Source organism: Anser anser (genome assembly GCF_964211835.1).
Source record: "Anser anser genome assembly, chromosome: 2".
Lineage (NCBI taxonomy): Eukaryota > Metazoa > Chordata > Aves > Anseriformes > Anatidae > Anser > Anser anser.
The window spans coordinates 22,683,194-22,708,719 of NC_139721.1; the positions used below are offsets into that span (position 1 = coordinate 22,683,194).

Sequence of the window (25,526 nt, forward strand, 5' to 3'; positions counted from 1 at the left end):
ATTTTCCCACAACTTCTCATGCCAAGTCCTAAAATATACAATTTAATTCTTTCACCAATTGTTGCAAATTGACCAATATACTGAGTTTATTTTCTTAGCAGAATTTATCTTTGTTCATCAGGAAGAACCAAACATATGAGGCCTTCATCCTTGGCCTGCCTAAAGCTCAGGGATGATCACAGTTTGGCCACACTACTGCTATGCCTTATCAAAATAACTTCTGCGTTCTTGCTCAATCACTGAATTTCCCCAAGGACTAAACACTTCTACCACTGTTTGTACTTAAGTAAACAGTAACAAGTGGCCTGTTGTAGTCTGTACTACCTTTGCTATTGCTGTTCCAAAGGAGGGATGGTAAAAATGATTAACTGTTTCCATTCCTCCAGCAGTTATAAGCTTCTCACGGTTCCCTGTCTTACCACCACCCAGACTAAAATTCAGTAAGCTAGGTAGCTTTATCTGCATTGGACTGTGGTATTCCCTATCAACCTGTCAGCATGGGAAGAATTATACACAGCTTAAAATATAAATCATCCAGGGACCGTATAAACAAATTACTTTTTTTACTGTTTAATACAAACAGTTGTGAGAGTTTGCTTTCTTCTTACTCTTTTACAGCAAGTCCATGCAGCTGAAAGAAGCTTTTAAAAAAATCATGTCTCCCACAGAACAAAATAACATTAAATGTAAAACCTCTGAAGTTAAAAAAATGTACCTATCGTAGTGAATTATTCTTGTTTGACAGATTGCAAAATTTCAGTATTAAAAACTGTAGGAATATATAAACAAAATAAGAACTCTGATGAACAAAACACAAACAAGATTTCCCAAATTCTTGGAAAATGTCCCTAAGCCAAACCTGTAGATGAATATATTACTGTTTAATTACTCCATATGCTTTGTTGCTGTTAGTCTGCAATAACGGCTATAAAAATAGCTGCAAGCTTCAACTGTGGCTGATGCACTCCATTTCTTTCATGAAAAATCCTAGTGTTACAGTAGTCTGAATACAAGTTACAACTGACAAACATAGGATGGTATCTTCCAATTCAAACAAAAAGGACCTAGCTTCCTTCCCACATTGCTTGTAACTTTAAGCTGATATAAAGTACCTTCAAATTTCTGAAGATCACAATATGCCTCTATCAGTAATCAATAATGGCGTTTTAGAGAATGTAAAGAAGTACATGGTATTTAAACGGAGATATAAAAATATTTTTCCATTTCTCAGAGTATTTGCAAGTTGTCTTCAGACGTGCCAGTATCAAGGCAGTGACCAAGCAAGGTTTTGTTGGTGTTAGGTCTCCTGGCCAGTGAGTGCCAGTACTTTAACTGCTTTGTGTGCATTTATTGATCCCTTGACGGAATTCATTCATCCTCTGCTTCCAAGCAGTATGACTTACTCTCACTTGGTTAACTTTCCTGACATCCCAGCTCCTACAATCATTATTTCTGTGACGTATTAAAGATCACTTCTGCCTTCTCCTCTTCAAACAGCAATCCCTCTCCATGGCTCAGATTTTCTGTACCATTTTGAAGAGTACTTGAAGACACTTGGAAGTACTGAAGAGTACTACATGCTATATGAAGCTGGTAAGTACTGGGTTACACCCCCCACTCTTCTTTTATACTTTTTTGAAATTAAAATTATTTTTTTCAGAAGGCACTCTGAAAAATACTCAGCTCTCAACTGAGGGATCTCTCAACAAGATAATGCAATCGAGTTTTAAAATACTTGATTGGATTTCATGAATTACGCTCTTACGAACAAATGGGGTCTCCAGATAAAATCTTATTTCTAAAATAGCTGTCACATGCAATGATACATACGTAGACAGACTGTGAAGGACTACGCTTTTACACCAGACCCACAAGAAAACCTTGGCCTAACCAGAAATAGTATGGCATAGCAGACTGACATCTGTAGCCCATTAGGCAAGTTGACAGGTAGAACTAGCTGCTGTACTTCACAGGAGACAAAACAATCAAAAAAATCTGTCTCCATTTCTTGCCTGCAAGGCCTGTTGACTTACTTTGACTACTTCTGGGGCAGAGGAATAGCTGGACAGCACTTCCTCTCTGTACAGATGCCTCTCAGATGCACCTTTACTTCTATAATAGGAAACCATGCATATTTGAACATACTAAGAAAGTTACCTTTTTTTTGAATAAAGTCTATACAGAATATGCCTAAGGCTTTCAGTAGAATAAAATAGTCCAAAGTAGCAGCTGGAGACAGCAGAAGAGACCAGGTTCTCTCTCTCTCATCTTCTTATTCTACCCTCTTCAAATAAGGAATTAGAATTTCATGATCACACTATGTACAGCAAGGTATGGTGACTGTAATTAAATTAGCAAAAGGAAACAAAGAAACTAAGTAATTAATTACTCTCAAAGGACAAATGGCTCTTGCTGATTAAAAAGAATGAGGGAGAACATTCCCTAGCTTATTTTTCAATACATATTTTTTTTAATTCTCAACACGCTTTACCTCAAAGAACTGGACAGCAACCATGCCATTAATGAAAATCTAGCTTGTACTTTGATACTAGGAAACATGTTGAATAAGTTCAGAGACAGCCACTAACTGCAGAAGAAAATGTGTTGTGGAAATACTGCCAACCATTATGTTACCCATTATTTAATTTATATTGTCTAAAATAGTCCATTAGAACTCTGAGAAGACAGTATGGTTCCTTTTATTATTTCTCACTGGTTGGCCAAGTGTGTTTCTCCTCCCTCTTTCCCTTTCCCACTCCCAGCAGTAATAATACACAACTCACAGACATCAGGACTGTGCACAGTCTCAGGAACAGTGTTTGCTACTTTTCACAAGATGATCCACGAACGCTCATTTCATACCTTCAGAATGCTTTGAGATTTATTTTTGTTTCACCGTGCAAAACTAACTTTCACCACTAACTTCCTTCAAGTGATCACAAGACCCATATCAAGGGAGAACTGCAAGTATAAACATAGACTCTCAGAGTAATAAATGCTAATAGCACCCCACAAATTCAAATACAGCATTTTTGTAGCTACCAGTGTCGCAGGAATCTAAACTCTTACTTGACTTTCCATACCAAAGATTCTCTCCAAATCTTTTTTTTTTTTTTCAATCACAGTATTTCTGAACCTTCTCCTTTCTCTTTTTTATTGTAAATTTACACCTTTGCATGCTCTACATATTGTTTTCAACTTAATCACAATACACTTGATATTCCCACCCAGTTAACCAGAAATGGATTAAGATTCTCCTCAACTGCTGGGCCAAAAACATTACCCTCCTATACTTAAATAACTTTCTGAATCCTTTCCTGACAATATCAAATTTAGCCTTCTAATTTTCATTTTGCATTTCTGTAAAAGAACTTCCAACAACCTCACGTATCTAGCTACATATCATTGATTTGATGATTCTAAGAATGGTTTGGGTTGGAAGGAACCTTAAAGATCATCTAATTCCAATTCCAACCCCCTGCCATGGGCAGGGACACCTCCCACCAGCCCAGGTTGCCCAAAGCCCCATCCAGCCTGGCCTTGAACACTTCCAGGGATGGGGCATCCTCAGCTTCTCTGGGCAACCCGTGCCAGTGCCTCACCACCTTCTGAGTAAAGATTTTCTTCCTAGTACCTAATCTAAATCTACCCCCTTTTAGTTTAAAGCCATTCCCCCTTGTCCTATTACTATACTCCCTGACAAAGAGTCCCTCTCCAACTTTCCTGTAGGCCCTGTTTAGGTACTGTAAGGCTGCAATGAGGTCTGTCTGAAGCCTTCTCTTCTCCAGGATGAACAACTCCAACTCCCTCAACCCGTTTTCATAGAGAGGTGCTTCAGCCGTTCAATCATCTTTGTGGCCCTCCTCTGGACTCGTTCTAGTACTTTCATGCCCTTCTCTTGCTGGGGGCCCCACAGCTACATGCAGTGCTCCAGGTGAGGTCTCATGAGAGCAGGGTGAAGGGGGACAATCACCTCCCTCGCCCTGCTAGCCACGCTGCTTTTAATGGAACCCAGGATACGGCTGGCTTTCTGGGCTGCAAGCGCACATTGCTGGCTCATGTTGAGCTTATCAACCAACACCCTCAGGTCTTCCTCCTCGCGGGTACTCTCAATCCACTCTCTGCCCAGCCTGTATTTGTGCTTGGGATTGCCCTGGCCCAGATGCAGGACCTTGCACCTGGCCTTGTTGAACCTCATGAGGTTCGCACAGGCCCACCTCTCAGGCCTGTCCAGGTCTCCCTGAATGGCATGTTTTGCCTCCAGCGTGTTGACCACACCACACAGCATGGTGTCATTGGCAGACTTGCTGAGGGTGCACTCAGTTTCACTGTTAATGTCACCAACAAAGATTTTAAATAGTGCTGGTCCTAATAGTGAGGAACATCACTCACTACTGAGCTCCACCTGGACATTGAGCAGTTGACTGCAACTCTTTGAACGTGTATGTTCTCCCACCTCACTGTCTCCATTAAGCAAATGACACCTGCCTCAGTATGTTTTTCTGCCAGTATATTTGCATATCTCTTGTGCCTGCTCTTTCTTCTGGACTGCCTTCCTACTCTGGACACAGATGGAACACCTTGGGCTGAGAGCTTTGAATGGAGATGATGGACAGGAGCTTCATTCCTCTATCATTCTTTCAGACATGTGGTCTATATGGTTTCACACAAAGATTTTCTCCTGTTTGCATCTTTTTTCTTCTTTCGTATCTTAAATAATGATATCCTCCAAGCACAATCAATCTTTTAAATTTATTTATATTGTCTAGCATAAAGATATGTTCCTTACAAAGCAATTTTCAAATCTTGTTTGTTAAGTGCTGTCAACTCTAAGTCCCCTATTGTGAAAAAAATCCAGTATTAATGCCATGTGTTTTAATATGACTTTCTATTCTAACAAGATTGAGATGCTGATCCCAGCTTCAGAGTGGAAAAGGCTGAACACAAATTTTACTATTGCTCTGTTAGCTACTTCACCAAACTTCACTTAGATCAGGAGAAAATTTATTTAGCTAGAGCACAATATTTGTTGAGAATAGGAAGAAAATGAAATAAATGACGAACAATATTTTGCAAGTAGTAGGATGTGAATGCTGAACTTGGACCCACATTGCCAAAATAATCTTGGTAACATATGGATTAAAACAATTACTGAATCAGTTTCAAGTAATTCTTTAAGTACAGCATGTACTCTAAATACTGCTGTCTATATAGAAAGAGGGTCAAAAACAAATTGTTATTTATAAAGCTGGTGGTTTCTGGTTTTAATGTAAAAGGAAGTTGATGTTAATAGGTAAAAAAATTCTACTTCTGTGGACATACTGTTTTCTTACTGTTATTGCTTACATTCAATTTTGCATCCATGGCAAGATTTTTTGCAACAGAGATCACATGCACACAGAAAGACACCAAAACACAGGCTAGTCAAAAAATTTAGAAATTAATATTTTAGTGAAATTACTAAAGAACTAAAGCTTCATCTCTAACACCCTTTAATGAATTACTTGTGTGTATGTATGTGCATGCATGTTATGCATATGTTATAGTAAGCACTAGAAATCACCATTTTATTCTCTCCAAAACCTGGAATTGATACAGGCCACACATAGGGTTAAAGCAGTCCTGGTCCACTGTTGTTGAACTATGGAATTGGAATTAGTATTCAAACTGCCAAGTATTTGACTGTGTCTCAGAACTTCCAGGTACCCCTAAATCACTGTAGTTATCCTGAGAATGGAAAGAATTGAGCATTGCATACATATTATAAAATATCGGTGTACCTTCATCTCATCTTATGCATTTACAGGTCCCTGCTGGAGCACAAAGAAGGCCAACTAATTAATGTAACCAGTAAGCCTGTGAGGGGTACTAAGAAAATCACAAATACTTGGCCTATTCAGTTGCATAGGCTCCTGTGACCAACCACGCTAACGCATCAGCTAGCTGGTGAGCTAATGATAGTCATGGACGACATTTAACAATGTACTTATGCTGACAGAAGAATTAGCCTTCTTTCCTTCACATGGGAAAGAAGCAGAACTCCTTCCCATGCCTCAAAATAACATTTTACAGTTTTAGGCACACACAGAGATTAAGATCAGGTACCAGTTAGCTCCAGGCAGTTATGCGGTGCTGCAAATTAAGGAAACAGAAATAGATAAAAACAAGCGGCCAATCTTTCTCCTATTTGAAGCTGCATACCAAAATCCTCATGTGACAAAGTTATGAAAACACCCCTGAGACAAGGGACAGCTGGGGCAGTGGAAGAAGCAGAGCTCCTGAAGTAGCTCACAGATGGAGGATAACAGTGCCTGGATGGATCTGGCATGAGTACACAACTGGGTAACCTGCAATGCCCGCGTTGGGAGTCTCCACATCCCCAGTACCTCTTCTGGCTCGTCAACAGAGACTACATGCAGCAGTTCTGCAATGTCTCAGTCTTCGTTTTGACTGGCTTCAATGCAACAGACTGACCGCCTGAAGCTACTTGGAATGACTCACATGCAGCACAGGTACCACAGGTACTTCAAAAATACCAGTTACTATTCTAGTAATTCTGGACCTGAAAAATACCTTATGCTTCTTGACCTGAAAACACTAACCATAATTTTCTTACAAGAGTTAATATTCATTCAATTCAAAGAGAAAAAATCCAGACAAATAAAAGACATAGGAGAAATACTGCAACCTTTTTTTTTTTTTTCTACACCAAAGAGTAATGATTTATCCTTCATTAGTTGATCAGGAGCAAAGCTACTTTCCATAGGGACACCACTACTCTTTATTGATGCTTTTCATTTGTACTTGACTGAACTCCGTATCTTGTAAATCAGTATTCATGACTTTTTTTTTTTTTCAAAAAGGAAAACTTACCTCTGTAGTGGTCCCAATGTCAGCTGATGGGCTGTATGTGCTGGTATCTGGTGGAGCGGTACCAATGCTACTTTTAACTGGAGAGCTAGGAGGAGCAGGTCCTGTCACGGTTTCAGGATAAACAGAAGACTGATACAGAATTCCTTTCCTCTGAATTTTATTCCAAACTTTACTTGTAATCTCAGCCAGTTCATATAAAAGCTGCACCTGAAAGAAAAGAAAAAAGTAAAGGAAGCATTTCTTAATGAGGTGGAGGAAGATCATCAAAATCAAAGTCCTCCAGTGAGACTTAAAACATAGAACTGAAATCCTCAGAATTTATAATGTTCTGATAAGCAACTGCATTGCAATTAAAATAATTAGCAGCAGTCACAGTATAGTGATTTTGATAAAAATAATCTGCTCTTTGTCTAATAATCCAGTATGTAGTTCAAAAAAGTACAGCCAATGATCTGAGCTTGTAAAACTTTTACTAACATAAATTTTAACAATTAAACAAAGGTAATTTGTGGCATACTTCATATGTATAGATACTGCCTCTAGAAAAACGCAAACATATAAACTTTATGAAATAATAGCAACACAAAATTTATTCATTTAAATGGTATTAAAATAATGATCCCATGCAGCACATGAAACTGTTCTCTGTTTATCTGTGTTATCATTATTAAACTCAACAGTCTCCTGGCATATGTCATTCCAATATTCAGAAAACACACTGTTTAACTTGCACATTGTTTGACTCAGTTCTAAGATATTTACATAAGTTTTTGTAAATAAGCATTAATCACGGAATTTGTATGACAACATACTGCAATATACTGTATAAAACAAGCTCAGGGAAAACTGCAAACAATATATAAGCAGATCCACAGCTGGATACCATACCCAACTTGCCATTATAAAAAATGGAAATTCTCATATTTATAAGAACTTTAAGCCTCAGGACACATCTACTCTATGAAGCTGGCTTCTTATGTGGGCAGAACAGATGCAGAAAAACACTGCTGTCAATCTACATTTGATATAAAACAGTACTTGATTTTGTGCGTGAGAGTGTGTGATGAAGTCTCAAAGAACATGCTACAGTCCTTTCTTAAGAGGTGAAGTGCTGGAATTTTATAAAAACCTTCTTCGTTCATCTTGGATTTTCTTTTGAAGTTTCAAGGCTTACACTGAGCAGGTCATACACACTTTTGACAGAATTTTTCCTTACAGGAGATAAACCTCTCAGTACTTTTTTTTTTTTTTTTTTTTTAAATCTTCATACATGGTGCAGTCTATAGACAAACAATAATGGCGGCTGTTTTCACTTATAAAAAAACCTTCTTTTAGCTTCACTTTAAAAGGTTTAATGTCTGTTGCACTTTGATATGCAGTGGTAGCCTTTAAACTGCTATTCACAAATTTCCAAGTTTTCCTGAGTTTCTTCCATGTAACTCAGGAAGATCAACTAATAATGTCCATCTGATTGATTGAGTAATATAATATTAACTGGTGTTGACACTTTACTGGCAAAACAATCTCTAGAAAATTAATAGGATACAGGCACGCATCCAAATCATACATGCTTGCAGCCTCCCCTCCCTCAAAATATTTATTGGTCAAGAGATGAAAGGATAATTTAAGCTATGCTTCTCCTGAGGAAGCAGGGCTTCCAGAAATTTAATTACGCTACTGTTCATAAAGGCCCAAAATGACACAAAGGAAGAAATGATGCAACTTCTCTGTTTACATGCACGCTATTGTACAGCCTGACGAGGTTTGTCATAAAATAATCCAGAGTTTAGACCTTATTGGGATTACAACAGTCATAATCATTAAATCTAGTAATTATTTATATTCTCAGAGAGATTTTTAAAAATTTCTGAGGCTGCAATTCTTGCATCTACTCTGAAATAGTGGCTATTTCAGACAGCTACGGTCACCTTTCAGACTGTTGCCAGCAACCCATAAGCCAGTAAGTGTGAACCTAATGAACTTTATCATCTAAAATCAGAGACAAAGCAACAAGTTCACTAAGAAAAAAGGCACACTTTGATTAGAAATTGATAGAGATATTTTAAAAAATAGAAACTACAAAAAAGCCACACTATGAAACCTCTTTAAAGAAAAAAGACACGTCTATATGTTAAAAACAAAATAAAACAAAAAAACACCTCTCACATAAAGAGCTGAAGCTGTCTTTGATTATTTTTTAATACTCTTAATTTTACCCCAGCGGTTGTTACTCATTAAAATTGAAGGATTTCTGCTAATCTTGTTGGTTAAATTTCTTCAAGTTTTGAAAACCATTCCTCATAATATCAGAAGAGCTAACGTAAGCGTAAGGTCTCTTTGTTTTAGAAGTATTTTGGAGCACAACAGTAAACATATAATTATGTTTAGTACTCCATATTCAAGAAAAGAAAAATTGTATGACAAAAATAGGAATAACTCTGCCAGTATTTGTTAAGAAATGTTTCCCTCTCTCACTGCTTCCAATCCCTTCGCAGCAAAACCACACATAACTCAGTAAGACCCCACTGGCTACTTGGCAAGATCTGTGAATTTCAATATGTTACAGTATTTTATACTTAAAACACATTACTACAAAATTGAGAACAATACAACAAAAGGCAATATCCTGACAACTTTGCACACAGAGAGTATCTATCGACTTTACAGTGACACAACCATCAGAACATGGTTTCACATTAAATCATAATAGTCAAACAGTAAAATACTTCACCTTTGCTACCATTTAACAAATTCACCAGGTATCACCTAATTTAAGGCTGTCATCTGCAGACAAAATATAGCCTGTCATTCTAAAGAATCAAATTTTATAGTTACTCTAGGGCGAGTTTATAAATATCAAATGGTGTTTATGTAATTGTATTTTACATCTTCTGTTCTTGAACATCTGGCTAAAGAGGACTCATTTTCTTTCACCTTTTGCATAAATAAAGCAGGAAGAAAGAATAGCTCAAAAACCTTCACTACATTCATACAATTTGTCCACGTCTTTTTGGTCATTATAAAACTTCAATAAATGTCCTAATGTGTAAGAACATAATTTAAGACAACAACATTTAGTCTATTCAGTCTGATATTCCATTTCACTGAGCACGTAAAGTCAAACACAGTAAACTATTTTGATACATAAACATCTGAAAATATTTACAAATTCTCTGAATAGCTGCAATATTACAGAGAAATCTGTACAGTTTTATTAATATGGAATAAGGCAGGTTTCCATAGTCTGTGAAATTATTGAATATTAATGCATTAAACATTATGGAAATACCATGAAGTTGCAACGTACAGACTTCAGGAAGACTTGAAACGTAAAAAGTATAGTTTTCAGCAAAATCATAATTCTGTCCCTTTCTTATTTACACATTCATAACACAGTGACAACCTTTTATATGTGCAAACACACTCGTCATACAGATTAAAAAGCCTAAGAAGACATTGTTTAGGTTGCTCCGTTTCAAATTTGCCACATCTGGTGTGCAATCTCATTTTAACCAACCCTCTTGCTAGTGAATTTGAGCCCAACTAGTGCAGAAGACAATGGCATATAGCAAGTGAGTCAGAAATAAGTTGGATGGAAGTCAGTGAATGGGGCAGGAGAACAAACATTGACGATAAAATAAACATACAGTTTAAAACACTTTTTTCACTCATAGAACACAGAATGAGGCAAGGGAAAAATAACGTGACTGAGGAGCACATTGTAATGAATATACACAAAGGACAACATTAAAATTACACCAGCCATCATAGCTTTAGCATTCTCAGTCTTAGGCCATAGATCTATACATCTTTATAAGCATTATGTGCTGCATTTCAGATAAAAATGGTAATACTTTGTGTTCTTTTTCCTTCTACCCGTTAAATAAATCTCTAAACAGTCCATTTTGTCCATGTTGTCCTTTGAAAAAATTTTACTTGCGTACAACACTTTAGAGCAGATAATAAATGGATGCAGAGCCCTACTCAGACATAAGCATATTTGCAATTCCCATTAACATGAGTGTTATTGCCAACACCAGTGTTGTTCATACATTGCAACTGTCATGAAAGTGTTACTCAATTTACAGTAAAGATTACTCAAAATTTTGCAGAGAAAACCTACACTATTTTGACTACAGTAAACTTGATGCAACTCAGTAAAATACAGGGTGCATTTTCTGAAAATCTAACAACCTCTTTGACTTTTAATAAACATACATGAGGTGGTAACTTATTTTCAGACATTCATATGTTTTTTCCTTACTAAAGGATACAATTGTTTGCCTAAAAACATTTTATGTTCAAAGAAATGCTAGTTCTATGAGAATACGGTTAAAAATTACATTAAACCATTTCAATATACGAACCCACAGTGACAGCAAAAAAGCACTATAGCATTTAATGGTACATCTGCAATTCATTTCATTCCATCAGCCAAAAGATGCATTTATATTGTAGCTATTACATTTTGAGAAGAGTTTAAATTACAAAACTTGAGAGAGCTTCAAAGCAAATCTTAATCTAAGCACCTTGATCTTGATGGCCCAGTTAAAAAAAAATTAAGACAGAAGAGAACTTCTTCAACCAAATGCAGAACAACTGTACTTAAATCAAGTTATTTTTAATTTCCTTTCATAAATCAATTAAATGTACCAACCTGGGGGTTCGAGCATTTTATTTCAAGGGACTCAAGGTCAACATGGAGGCAGACAACAAATGAGTGTCTGGATTCTGGCCCCGAAGCAAGTAGTTTCTGTGAAGTAACAGCTAAAGTAGAAGTACAGCCCATTGGTTCCACTAAATTAAGTGTCATCTGTTGTCCCAGAAGAGTATACATACTGAAATGATGCAGACTAATAGTCCATGGAAAGGCATCACCTAACGGTGAAAGAAAAAAAAAAGAGAGAGAGAAAGAAAACAATTAAATATTAAGATGTCATCCATCATAAACACTGGGGTATGATTTTCTCAAAAGTCAGTAAAGGCCTTAGAAATCACTTAGAATTCAGCAATTGCTGTCAATGAACATTAAATTAATCCCCAAACCTCAAAAACATAATTCAATGCTCTTGCCACTGCTTCCCTTTAATGCCCCAGTAACAGAATGATGTATTTTGTAAAAACAAATTACTATAGACATACACTGAACACTCATTTCCTATATTTAGAATGGAGGCTACCCAGAGAAGTGCCTGACAGCCTATCATGGACCTTTATCGAGAATAATCAATTGGCAGAGTCCAACAACACAACAATACAGCTTTGATACAACCAGTTTGATTGTATCAGAGAAACAGTAAGGTTTTCTTTAGATTGTCAATAGATGGGAAAAGAACAGACAGGAATATTCTCCAAAGCAGGACCAGAGAGAGAATTATTTGGGTCAGTCATCAAAAGGCCCACAGGAACTCTTTTTAGTGAGAGAAAACCTCTGGCTCTACCAGCCAGAGGTGAAAGGAACTGCCTGAAGAACTGAGAAAACAGATGATGCAATGATGCAAACTGAAGGAGTATCCCACATATCTCTTTCCCAAAGAAATAATTTGGGGTCTGCAAGAGACCGTGAACCAAAACCCAAAGAATGCTCAACAGAAGTGGGGAAAATAAGACAAGGAAAGATAAGTGGGTAATTCTCATTTCACATGCAATATACAAACGTATTTTTTTTTCCTCTTTAGAAATGCAAGAGCATAACAATTATTTCAGATTATTATTTTTCCTCTAAACAAAGTTTCATTATTCCATTTATCAGATTTTCCGCTGAGGAAGTTGGGCCTTTTTGTCCCCACTTGAATGACAGAGAGTCAGTGCCCAACACATGAGCCTTCAATCCACCAAGAGAAAGCATCAGCCCCAGTTCAAAGTCATGTAAAGGTTGCTAGATGCAGTCTTGCATCCAAGCATAGCACGCTAGTGCTCATCCATAAATCTCACTCAGGGCAGAAAAATTCTTCATCTTTGTACAGAGCACACTCATTTGGAGGAAGAAAAGGACAAAGTTCTCATTTCTATATCAAAATTCAGAAGATTATTTGATATGATGTTTTATTTTTCACAACTCATGGCCTGGAATCACAGTGGTAAGCAGAGTCCAAATTCATCTGATAACGCAGAAGCATGGGAGCCAGTCTTAAGAATCAGAACAGAAGATGGCAGAAAAATGCAGATGTACACTGGGATGGATCCTAAAGGTTTCATAAAGCAATAGATAACTTGAACTTGAGAATTTAAATAATATATGGAGAGTCGGCTTGCTGCCTTTTGTGTCGTACGGTCAACACTGTCCTGCTGAGAAATCACGTTGTTGAGAAATACTACTAATTAAGTGTTAACTCTGATTAATTAAAAGACATTTTAGAAAAGTTTAGAAAAATAAAAATGGACCCAAACACCTTTTTATGATATTATTTTAGTAAGAGTTCTATTGAGTCATCCGCAAGTAGTGGGTATATATGGGTATATATGGTCAGGAATATATATCAGGGAAGCCTGTGTATCTCATCCCAAGAAAGAACTGAAAAATTCAGTAGTTTATTTTGCAGCTATGACATACTGAAGATTTCAGCTCAGCCAAAGTAACTTGAAAATATTTTGGAAATGTTTCAGATTATAAATTTAAAAGTAGTTAGCAAACTGTATTTTTTCCAAGTTCAGTCAGCCAAGAAATACAAAATATTAATTGTAATAGACGGAAAAAATTCAAATGCAAAGTCAACTCTAACGATATGTTTCTAATTACTATGCATGATTTTTTTTTTCCTGTGACCATCACATTAAATTAACATTGCTTGTATTTCAGGGATTAGGAAGAATCTCTGAAGAGAGATACTGTTTTACACTGTATACAGTATCTACCTTAGAAAAAAATTACCAATCAAATTTTGTTACACGTATAGAAACCGCAGTATGCTGCTGAACAAATACTACAGAACATATATGACAAATTTACAACTATGAAATCCCCCTTATTTTCATCAATTTCCTCTTTCTCAGCTCCATATACACTATGTGACATTCTAACAGTACACCAGAACTGTCCACCTAATAAAGGCTTGTTTTGTGGTTGTACTTAAGTTTGCTTTATTTGTTAAAAAAATAATAATTGCTTACATGCATTCATTTGCAGATTGGTTTTATGAAAATATTTCAGCACCTGAAAGTGCTAACCATTAAAAGCAACAGTGTTTATAGATTTTATTTCAAAACTCATTTATTAGTAGGAATAAAGGATGGAAAAAAGCCAGTGCCACACTTTGCAGATGTTTTCTCTATATGTCTAACCTTACCATCCACGTTTCATCATCTAATTGCTGAGATTCTTTTATACTAAAATATTATAAGTAAAACTTATATTGCCTCTAATGGAACCAGAGCTCACCTCTTCTCTTACTGGCAAGAATATAAAAGATACACATGAAAGAGCCCTAGTACGGTTGAAGATTCCGGTTAGTTCCTGACCTATAGCTGTCATAAATACTTATTTTTAATTTCTCTAAAGATCACTTATGTTTGAAAAACCTGAAAATGTATTTATTAAGATCAACTGTTTTGATAACTTCTTAAAATTAGAAATACCACTTTCAGATCTTTGGCAGTTGGCTGACCTGATCACCAGACAATTTTCTGGAATTCATAATTTATTTGCTACATTTTGGCAAGACTTCTTTTCTACAGAGTGAATTACTTTTGTAATGTGTATAAGAGCAGAAGACATCACCTAGAATCATTAAAGTTGGAAAAGACCTCCAAGATCATCTGATCCAACCACCCCCCTACCACCAATATTACCCACTAAACCATGTCCACACACATGTCCATGCCCACATACAACCTTTCCTTAAACACCCCCTGGGGCAGCGACTCCATCACCTCCCTGGCCAGCCCATTCCAATGCCTGACTACTCTTTCTGAGAAGTTTCTCTAATTTCCAACCTGAACCTCTCCTGGCACAACTCGAGGCCATTGCCTCTTGTCCTAATCTACCTGGACTTGTGCAAAGCGCTTGACACTTGTCCCCCATCATATCCTTGTCTCTAAACTGAAGAGACATGGATGTGACAGATGGACCACCTGGTGGGTAAGGAATTGGCTGCATGGTCGCCTCAAAGTGTTGCTGTCAATGGCTTAATGTCCAAGTGGAGATCAGTAATGAGTGGTGTTTCTCAGGGGTCAGTATTGGAACTGGCACAATCTAACATCCTTGATGGTGAAATGAACAGTGAAACTGAGTGCACCGTCAGCAAGTCTGCCGATGACACCAAGCTGTGTGGTGCGGTCAACACACTGGAGGGAAGGGATGACATCCAGAGGGACCTGGACAGGCCTGAGACGTGGGCCGGGGTGAACCTCATGAGGTACAACAAGGCCAAGTGTAAGGTCCTGCATCTGGGCCAGGGCGATCCCAAGCACAAATACAGGCTGAGCAGAGAGTGGATTGAAAGCAGCCCTGAGGAGAAGGACCTGGGGGTGTTGGTTGATGCGAAGCTCAACAGGAGCCAGCAATGTGCACTTAAAGCCCAGAAAGCCAACTGTATCCTGGGCTGCATCAAATGCAGCATGGCCAGCAGGGCGAGGGAGGTGACTGTCCCCCTCAGCCCTGCTCTTGTGAGACCTCACCTAGAGTACTGCACGACATTCAGCAGTAGAGCAAGTCCAGAGGAGGGCCATGAAAATGATCAGAGGGCTGGAGCAGCTCTCTTATGAGGACAGACTGAGGGAGTTGGGTTTATCCAGCCTGAAGAAGAAAAGGCTCCAGACAGACCTCATTACAGCCTTCCAGTACCTAAAAGGAGCCTACAGGAAAGCTGAAGAGGGGCTCTTTGTCAAGGAGTATAGTGATAGGGCAATGGTCTTAAAGTAAAAGAGGATACGTTTAGATTATATATAAGCAGGAGATTTTTTATTCAGAGGGTGGTGAGGCACTGGCACAAGTTGCTGAGAGAAGCTGTGGATACCCCATCCCTGGAGGTGCTCAAGGCCAGGCTGGATGGGGCTTTGAGCAACCTGGTCTGGTGGGAGGTGTCCCTGCCCATGGCAGGGGCGTTTGGAACTGGATGGACTTTAAGGTCCTTTTTAACCCAAACCATTCCGTGATTCTACGATTACTCTGTCTTTGTTCATGCAATGTTTAAATAAAGAGATATTGCAATAGTTACTATTAGGTCAGCATTGTACTTACTCCCAGTCATGCAACATGGTAGCAGTTATTATGACTGTATATATGCACCTAGTTGAAAGCACAGAGAGCTTTGTCCAAGTTCAGCACTCACTGCAGGTGAGATTTAGTTCTACAGACTTCAAACATAAGCACACACATGACTTGCTAACTTAAGCCTGGCTATTCAAGAGCTCACATGGATAAAAAGCTCTTTAAGTTGAACTTCATTGCCATTCAGATCCTGAAGAATGTCACTAAAATGTGAATGCTAACTTTATAAAGTCATTACTCATAACAGATAAATTGAATACAATTATTACCATGTTGTGGAGATGGTGACACGGAGTATAAGCTGAACCAGATCACTATTTGAAGGCCAAATAGTTTTCCACAAAATAATTGGCCAAATGACTTAAATACTCATCTCACAATTTACAGAAATTATTTTTATGTTTTTATATTGAAATACAGCATTATTTTAATCTAATGCAAGATAATTATTTCTAGGAATGGCCTAAATACTACTGCCAAAATTCAGCTGCCATTTTTGGGTGTTCAAGTCTATATGCTGCTATTGTATTGTAGTAGTTTATTATCAAAACACTTCATTACAATTAATTCAGACACCAGTATTAGATATCCTAATCTTCTACTTCCTTACAAGTCACATGACAACTTACTGAGTTTAAACATATGCTACAAAATATCCGTGAGGTTACATAATTTGTCATAGTTCACAAAAAAAGCGCCATCTCTCAGGGATTGTCCTCATATTTAAATGTATGGAATACAGTGATTTACATAATTGTCATTACACTGTGATTCATATGAGAATGTGAATGTGACACCTAGCAACTGCAGCAACAATTGAAGCTATTTTGAACACTTTTTTCCCCTGTATTTTTACTATTTCTTACTTAAATACCTGTCTTACTTTATCTTACCTAAAAATAACATATTTACAAAGACTGCATGATAGAAATTACCAGTATAACCCAGAGAAGAACATCTTACACATGCCAGTTAAGGATTGTAAAAAAAATAAAATAAAAAAATAGAAATTGAAGCAGGGGGAACAAACTAACAATCAGTAATTAATTTAAAAATACGAATGGAAGCCGGGAAAATATTCTAAATAACTAAAATGCAAGCTTCTAAACACAGGAAGACTTCACAGATGCCAAAAATGTTCTCATTATTACTCTAAAACACAGTGCTACATCCAAAGCAACATTTTAATTCCCTTCATGTTTTCAATTTCTTTTCCTGTTATAACATTTCAAATGTGAATGCAAACATTTTCGGAAGAACACATAGCAGTTCAGAAGTCCCATCCGGAACAACTTTTGTCCATATCTAACTTCACCATGTTTTATCTTACTGTTCTGGGGGGTGACTAGAACAATATATAGAAGATTTGTCAAGTAGCTGATGTCAGAAACACACAAACATTCACAGAAAATCACAGCTCACTTTAAGCAGTTCCCTAAACATTTCAGTCCTGCTCTTAAATCGAGTTTCTTTCTACTTATTTTCTCCTTTCTAACTGTTTTAATTTCTTCAGTGAATACTGCCTCATGGGTAATAACTGGATCTAAAATTTTCCTCATCGGCTTGATTTGAACTATAAAGATAATACTTAATGTAATCTAAAACTTTTTTTTAAGGATCTTATTAAGTAGTACCTGTAATTCAACAGAAATTCAACAGAACACCTCATTCTTTACACAGTTAAATCTATTTCTGATCATATCCTACATAGTGTGACTGAGCTAAGTTATGTTCCCAAATCAAACTACTATACTTAAAAGTTCTTTTAAGTATAGTACTTTAACTTCTTAAGTTTTTAAGAACATAAAAAGTTCTTTTAAATATCCCTACAAACTAAAATTACTTCAGAAAAGACCTGTATACAAACTCTGAAAACAAATGGAAATACATGATTAAGGAATTTTGTATAAGCAGTTTTTACAATATGTTGATATCTTAAGTCTTTGTGAGTAAGCTGTAATATCACCAAATGACAGTATGACTATGCTCCCTTTTTTATGTCCTTTTTTTCAGTTTTTCAGGTGATAAGAAACATGTATGACTGAGCACACAGCTTTCTTAAAAGTAATGATGCATCTTTGTAAATAAGCCTTTCACATCTTCTTCATGAAAGAATGAATGATTCAAAAAATAGTTTCCAGGACAAGCAAGGCTGAATAAATATCATTTCAGAGAGGTGGTAACATGTTTTATGAATGATGCTATGTCCCTGAAGTCTTGTTCAAAGACAGAATGCAAATTTGAAAGACTCCCAATGAAAGTCCATAAAAAATATTTACCTCTTCACGGGAAGAAACAAAGAAGTTAACTTAAAAGCTTTGAAAAAACTTTGTAATAGTCTGTTTAAGGGGGAGTTTTGGCATGGGAGAAGGCAACAACTCCATTAGAGAATCAAAAATATCAAGATTGTGAGAACTTCTGTTTGGCATTATTCCCAGAGCACAAAGCCACACACAAATAAATTCCTTACCATAGGCTTTATCCCAACCAGGGGGATTCTTTTCTCTCACTAGGATCTTTCCTTCAAATCTAGGTTTGACAAAATTCAAATGACTTCTTACTTTTATAAATGGTTTAAATTACATCATCAGCTTAAAGCAAACAAAAGACTTTTATTAAATTTATCTTTTATCTGTCACTATGATTAGCAAAACAGATCATTCCTACTGAAAGTAATTAGGAAAAAACCACATTACCTTTCTCTCTCTTTTTCCCCCCCCAGTTGGCTGCATTTAGCACACCTCTGATATGACTTTCAGTATCAAGAACTGTATTTTGTTTCTGTTGATGCAGGTTAAGTTAAAATATAGGAAGGAGAAGAAGAGTTCAACCAATATAAATGGTAAAACAAAAGAAGAGGGAAAACACTTACAGATCCAAACAAATTTGAGATTGCAAAAGCAGAGTAGTTCTTGAATATGCTTCAACCTCAATTTTTCACAGCATACCCTTTATAACCGCTTGTTTCAGCAATATATATGCAGAAAACAGAGTATTTTTTTTCCCAGAAAAGGCCGTCCCCAAACCAGCATAACAACTACTGCATCTTCCTCTCGTCATTATAGAACAAATACACAAAATAGCAACAATACTTTCCAAATAATATATTTCAAGAATACAATAATGATCTAACCGCTCACTGACATTTCCATGAACTTTTCAACTTTGTTATAGGGCTAGATCTCATGGATGCCATCAAAATAATCCAAAAACCAAGACTGAAGACTGTTAGGGATATTTGTCGCACCTATTTCCAAAATATGTTTTTTCACATGAATATGAGTAAACCAAGATTTTTACACTGGTATTCCTTCAAAAGACTGCTGCAAATCCCTATGCCATTTACTGTGGTCATTTCTAAGGACTTAATATGATTACAAAATCATATTAAATTTAAGTAGCTTGTTTTCACTTCCTAGTTCCTTTACAGCTTATCCCCTCCATTTCTCAATCAGTTGCATAATGTTACAACTTAATTCTTCCCCCAAATTGGTCAACAATTCAAATCTCTGTCAAATATTAGGTTTTCAAATAAACACTACCAAACTTTTTCCTCATCCTTACCTCACGCACAAGAGCATCCCACCCATAAACATTCATACAATTTTCTCAATTTCTCCTTATTTCTCTACAAAAACCTTTCTACAATGCCCTACAGACACACAACCCAGAACATGGCTGTTGCTTATCATGATGACCAATAAAGTCTCACTGTTCTGATAGTCTGCTATATTTTTCTTCTCTCACTTCAAATATTAGATCCAAGACGCCTTTTTTTTTTTCCCCCCAGAAAAGGTGGCATAAGATATTTTTCCCCACCTGCCTCCATTCTGTCTTAGAATTCACAGCTCACTGCCCCCTCTGTTGTGTCAAACCAACTGCTTGTGGCTACACAATAACTTGAATGAAAAAAACACTGACTGAAAAAAATCAGTCCTTACTTTTTCTGGCTTCCCCAAACATTTAAAACATATTACAGGACTACTGCTAGTTCAGTGATGATGAATTTCACTTTGATTTCCATGGGGCAAAGATTGTTGTGAGTATTCTTAGCCATCATTAATATACAACATATTGCTAAAAAACTGCCACAGCATCACAAGTTTTCAAAATAAAATGAAGATAACTTTCATATAAGTTATAAACGGAAATTAAAGAGTAATTTTTGAATTTATCACATTACCTTCTTCAAGGATGGGTCTCAGCACAACAAATGGGATTTCCTGCAGGGGTTCCATATGTTTGTGTCCAGCACTCATGATCTTTACCTGCGGCAAGCAGACAACTAGCGTGCCAGGCATACTGGCCTGGCCATGGTACCAGCTTCGGACAGTCCCAGGAATATCACCTGATACAATAGTACTTGGGGAAGGCAGGCTGTCATTTGGAAGGAACACACAACATGACTGTACTTCAAGCTGTAAAAACAAAGTCAGGAAAGATTTCTCAGAAACAGATTATCATTTCTCCCCTTTCCTCCCTCCCATGGCGCATTCATTTTGGTACAAAATCTCATGTTACTTATCTATCACAGTTGATTTAAAATGGCTCTTAGTAGAATTAAGAGGAAATATGGCACAAAATGTTAGAGAATATAACAGTCTTGTAATATATGATTACGGAAGGTGATGGAAGAAAAAGCATCGTTTTGGTCTGTAAATTTCATCAGAATGGTGTTACCATGCAAACTGAATATGTATCTATCTACCTTTCAACAGCTTCTTACAGGAAGCGTGATTCACCTAGAAAATTTTCTCACAATAAAACTGAGGAAGTCCTCCTTTTTTGTCAGTGCATTAGTTTTTGTAAGCAACAGTTAAGTCTCTAGAACTAACCACCATTTTATATGCTCTTAGTTTCTACAAAGACTTCAGCAAAGAGTTATTTCATGGTGAATTCTGTCTTTACTTTGTAGTCGATTGTGATGTGTATGTACAAAAAGGTTAATCATCAGACAAACTAGAAAAAAAACACTGGTGAAAATTTGACTTTAAAACAAATGGACAGGTACATACATAAATTTTTAAAAAAGGGAGAAAAATTAATAAAGTTCAGCTTTTGCCCTGTTTTCAGATATAATACATGTAATTTCATATGAAATAGCACTTTTTGTTCTTTATTTTCACACAATGGTGGTACTCTGAAACATTTATGACCATTCTGCCATCTTCTTATGAACTTCTAGCAAGACTAAGTGAGTCCAAATAAAGGACTGAACTCATCATGACTTGTTAATTCAGAGGTGGTGTAAGCTGCAGACTGTTACCGTCTTCCTTGGCTCTTAAAAGCAATATTCTGCACCTGGATATCAAATAGTCCTAACAGCCTGCACACTTGAATGCTTTGTTAAGCAAGTACAAACTATGATTCAGTTCACTTCTTCATAATAGTTTGGAAAAGTCTAGTGTACAAAATATTGGATACAAGATGTTATTTGTAGCTGTGATAAAAGAACATTTCTTTGCTGTCTAACTCTGTTAGACTTTCTAACAGAGTCTTCCAATTTGCCATCATTAAAGACATCATAGCTAAAATTGATAACCAAGGTTTGTACATCACACCCCCTTTCCCTTAAGGCTAATAATCTCTTAAGACCACATGATTTGGAATAGAACTGGAATTCCTGAGCACCATAAGTACTTTGCCAGTCTAGTCAGGAGAACGCAGATATTCATCTTTATTTCAGCATTTTTGTGCCCTTTTGCTTAGACAAACTGACAAGAATTCACTGCAGAAAAATATAAGTAGAATTTTGCAAAAATAAATACATTGTTTCATGAAGTCTGTGTTTGTTTCTAGTTTTAGAACTGTTTGAGTTGTAAAATGAAGTTAATTACATCTTTGATAAGTAGTTTATTGATCCAAGGTTGCAGAGTGTACATTATTTATACTGGATGAAAAGCAACAGTGTATTGTTACAGATGTAATAGATTTAGATTTTTTTTTTTTCCAAACTGGTAAATTAGTCATTGTGTCAATTTGCAAAGATTTTTACGCTGACACGTTAGATCATTTTCTGGTCTATTAGTAATAAGTTGCAGGTCAAACCATTGTGAGATAATGATAAATAGATGACAAAAGAAGTTACGATCAATGTAACTTTTGTTTTATCAGCACACTTACTGAGTAAACAGTTTATAACAGATCATCCATATATATATATATATATATATATTCATGATGACTAACATCAAATACTGCCTGGATATACAAACCATGTGGTAATAATAACCCAAAAATTCCACCAGCCTGGAGAGATGCAATAGTTTATCGCATTACCAGCAGCAGGATCTACAGGAGATGTTTTACAGAGTACTCTTGAGAAGAGCTCTCAATACTCAGTAGAGTTGTTACACTTAATTTACAGTTCAGTACAGCTTTGTATTGAAGACAAGTTCTTCAGGTCATTTTTGTTTTACTTCAATGCATCAAGAATATTGAAGTAGACTCACAATAGTTTCACTCCTTCAAATGCTTGAGGGAAATTTCATCCATCCATAGATGGATATTTTAGTATTCATTTTCAAAAAATTGCATTGGACTTGGACAGTGAATTTTGATGGGGTGTACTTGACAGCATCAGGCCCTGAATATGTTAAATTAAAGATCTGCTTACAGCTATGGTTTGTATACTTGTGTTTCATTTAAAGTTTTACAAGGATAAGTGAAATTTGCCAAACATTATTGCAGGATTTCAAAAGCCAATGCAGAGAAAACATGGCAAAATTCCACATTTTAGGGTAAAACATGCAATAATTGTAATAATATAAGAAATTGCCAACTTGGATGCACCAGGGCCTGGTAAGTGCAAATTCAAGCATTTGAATTGCACCTGTTGAACTTCTCAAAGGCAGGTTCTACTAAGACACAACTACCAACTTCAATTGGATTTGTAAATATTTGTCTGACAGAATCTGGGAAATCTCTCTAAGAACAAGTTCCACTGAAAGAATGGTAGACTGCACCTAAAAGGATGGAATTATATGTTGGACAAAAAGTGAGAATGTGTGCTACAGATTGCTTCACCAATCAGAAAGTGCTTTAAAATATATGTAGTCCAAATATCTTAAAATTAAACTACATCAATAGCATATATTAAAGCTATCATATAAATCTTTTTACACTTTTAAAATAACTGTTAAACTGTGTGTCTAAAATTGTGAATTTAATGTAAAATGTGACTGATTTATGTAACTGAATATAAATCTGCAGCAGTAAATCTTGCATTAATGTAAGGATCTGACAATCCAAGGGAAAGAAAATGAAGTAATCTGCCAGTAAGAAGTCCTCAAGCTGGGGGTCAGATCCTGTTCATGGAAACCATCTGGTTGGGACCCTCCAAGCCACACCAAACACAAATGATCTTTTAAAAAAATATCCTATTCATTAATGCTTCGCAGCTGCACTGAGTGTTACTTCATTTTTCCATGGCAACATCCTTTCTGTTTCAAGGATCTTATTTCAGTTTTGGTAGCAACGTGTCCTTTTGCCAATACTGAACACATTCATGTGTTAAAGAGAAGGAATTATTACAAATTCTTGAAACAGTATCACCCTCTATTTTCATTTCTATTATGTCAAGGCCTACACATGCTAAGTAACGTATGCTAATGATAAACCTATGAAGTAAGCAGTATTTTCCCTTCTACTTTCAAAAAGGTACTCAAAGCATATTGCTCTAAGCTTTCATTAATATATAAACCTAAAAAAGCATAATGACTTTAAGATCTCGGTTGTATAAGAAGGAAAGTATTTAGTTACTGGAATAAACGGACTATTTTATTAATTCATATTTTAGAAAGAGGATGTTGCTCTATAGAGAGAACTGTGAAATATATACACTACACAAGAATTAGGTCTTCAGAGCTGAGGAGAGTGGGTAGGGAGAGAGTGAGCAAAGCAAAACAAGTGACAGTCCATAGCTATTCTGTACAAGCACAACAAAGAGGGAAAGGTTATACAAGAGCCTCTACAGCCTTTCAAGACAGTGAAACAGTGAGATTCACTTCCCTAGCCCACATTTTACAGCTATGTAAACCAATTAGAGGTGTTGAAGATGACCTACTAGGTGACACTCACATAAAGCTGTCTCCTGGGGAATGGCCTCTCTCCGCATTAATCATCATCTATCATATTATCTCCTCAAAAAGGCTGATGTGTTTTTCAGGGAGTTTCAGATATGGAATATAATCTCGTAATTACTCCCCAAACGGCAAAGATCCACCGTAACACATCCCATGTGGGTTTATGGTGTAGACATTATTGTAGGACTCAGCTTCTGACAATCACTCCAACCCAACTCTACCAGTTGCAGTTGAGCCAGACAGCACCGTCTGTTCAAATTTTAAAAGGCAGGCTGGAAATTCATGTTTTAAACAAAAAAAAAAAAATAAAAAAGATATAAAAGGAAAGCAGAGCACATGAGTATGAGGACTAAGAGAGCAGGCTACCTATATATAAAAAGGAGTATAATAAGGATCAGCTGCATTTTTCTTTTACCACTTGAAACACTGTCTTGGCACTATACAGTATTCCTATTTTTTCTAAGTAAGCTTCATTTAAAAAAGCTTATTGTTATTTACAGAAAGCTTTTTGTTTGACAGTTTGTGATAAGTAACCATCATAAGACATCATCCTAGCTCATAACTGCTGAATAACTGCTTATAGCTCAATTGTTAAATATCACAAAGTCTCTTCCTGACCCAAGAATACAAAAAATAGGAGCGTTACTCAATCTCATCCTCAACTTCTGTTCTTTCAGTCAGTGTTTCACTTTGACTAAAATTTTGTATAGGTTATATGCCTAAAAGAAAATATTATTTTCAATAATTTCAGGAAACAGACTTATTTTTTCAAATAATTTCAGGGATAGTTAAAAGCACGTGGAATAGCTGGCTAAGCTTTATACGAAATAATTACACTCTTAGTTGGCATTCATTGCAAGATTACTCATTAATTCATTTGCTTTTAATACAGATCCTTCATTATTCTCACTGGAATCCAGTATTAACAACCAATTAAAAATAACTGTGTTTATACTGCTCCACAATTTTAGCAACTATTAGCATGAAGAACACGTGAAAAGTGAGTATTAACCTCCTACACCGTGTAACTGCCAAAAAGACTTAAAGGCTGCATATAAAATCCTACAACAATTAAATAATAAAAGCAACTTTTTACAGTTAAGTATGGAAGTCTTTTTACTAAAATACTAATAGCTTACCACAACTCCAATGCACAAAATCTTCATGCAATATTCTATCATTAGCAAGCCAGGGCTAGGGCTAAGCAAGTACCAGCTTTGGATCCAAAATAAACTTTCCAGTTACTTTGGTTCCAAGCACATTTACTTGCTCAAACTTCCACTAAAAGAATAATCCTTTGATGATTTTAAGTTATGAAGTTCTGTTTTATCTGACGACAACTGTAGACTTTTCTGTTCTAC

General features: G+C 36.3%; 1 protein-coding gene across 10 annotated transcripts in view; it reads right to left on the minus strand.

Moving 5' to 3' along the window:
* The window catches only part of VPS13B (vacuolar protein sorting 13 homolog B), a 478,347-nt gene that overhangs the window by 216,386 nt on the left and 236,435 nt on the right, over positions 1-25,526 (minus strand). For all 10 annotated transcript variants that reach the window (XM_083824116.1, XM_083824118.1, XM_083824115.1 and 7 more), the window contains 3 exons: positions 20,265-20,499; positions 11,531-11,751; positions 6,874-7,080 (listed from right to left, as the gene is read on the minus strand). In XM_083824116.1, coding sequence (XP_083680242.1) covers positions 6,874-7,080; positions 11,531-11,751; positions 20,265-20,499 — 663 coding nt within the window. The remainder of the gene's footprint in view (positions 1-6,873; positions 7,081-11,530; positions 11,752-20,264; positions 20,500-25,526) is intronic.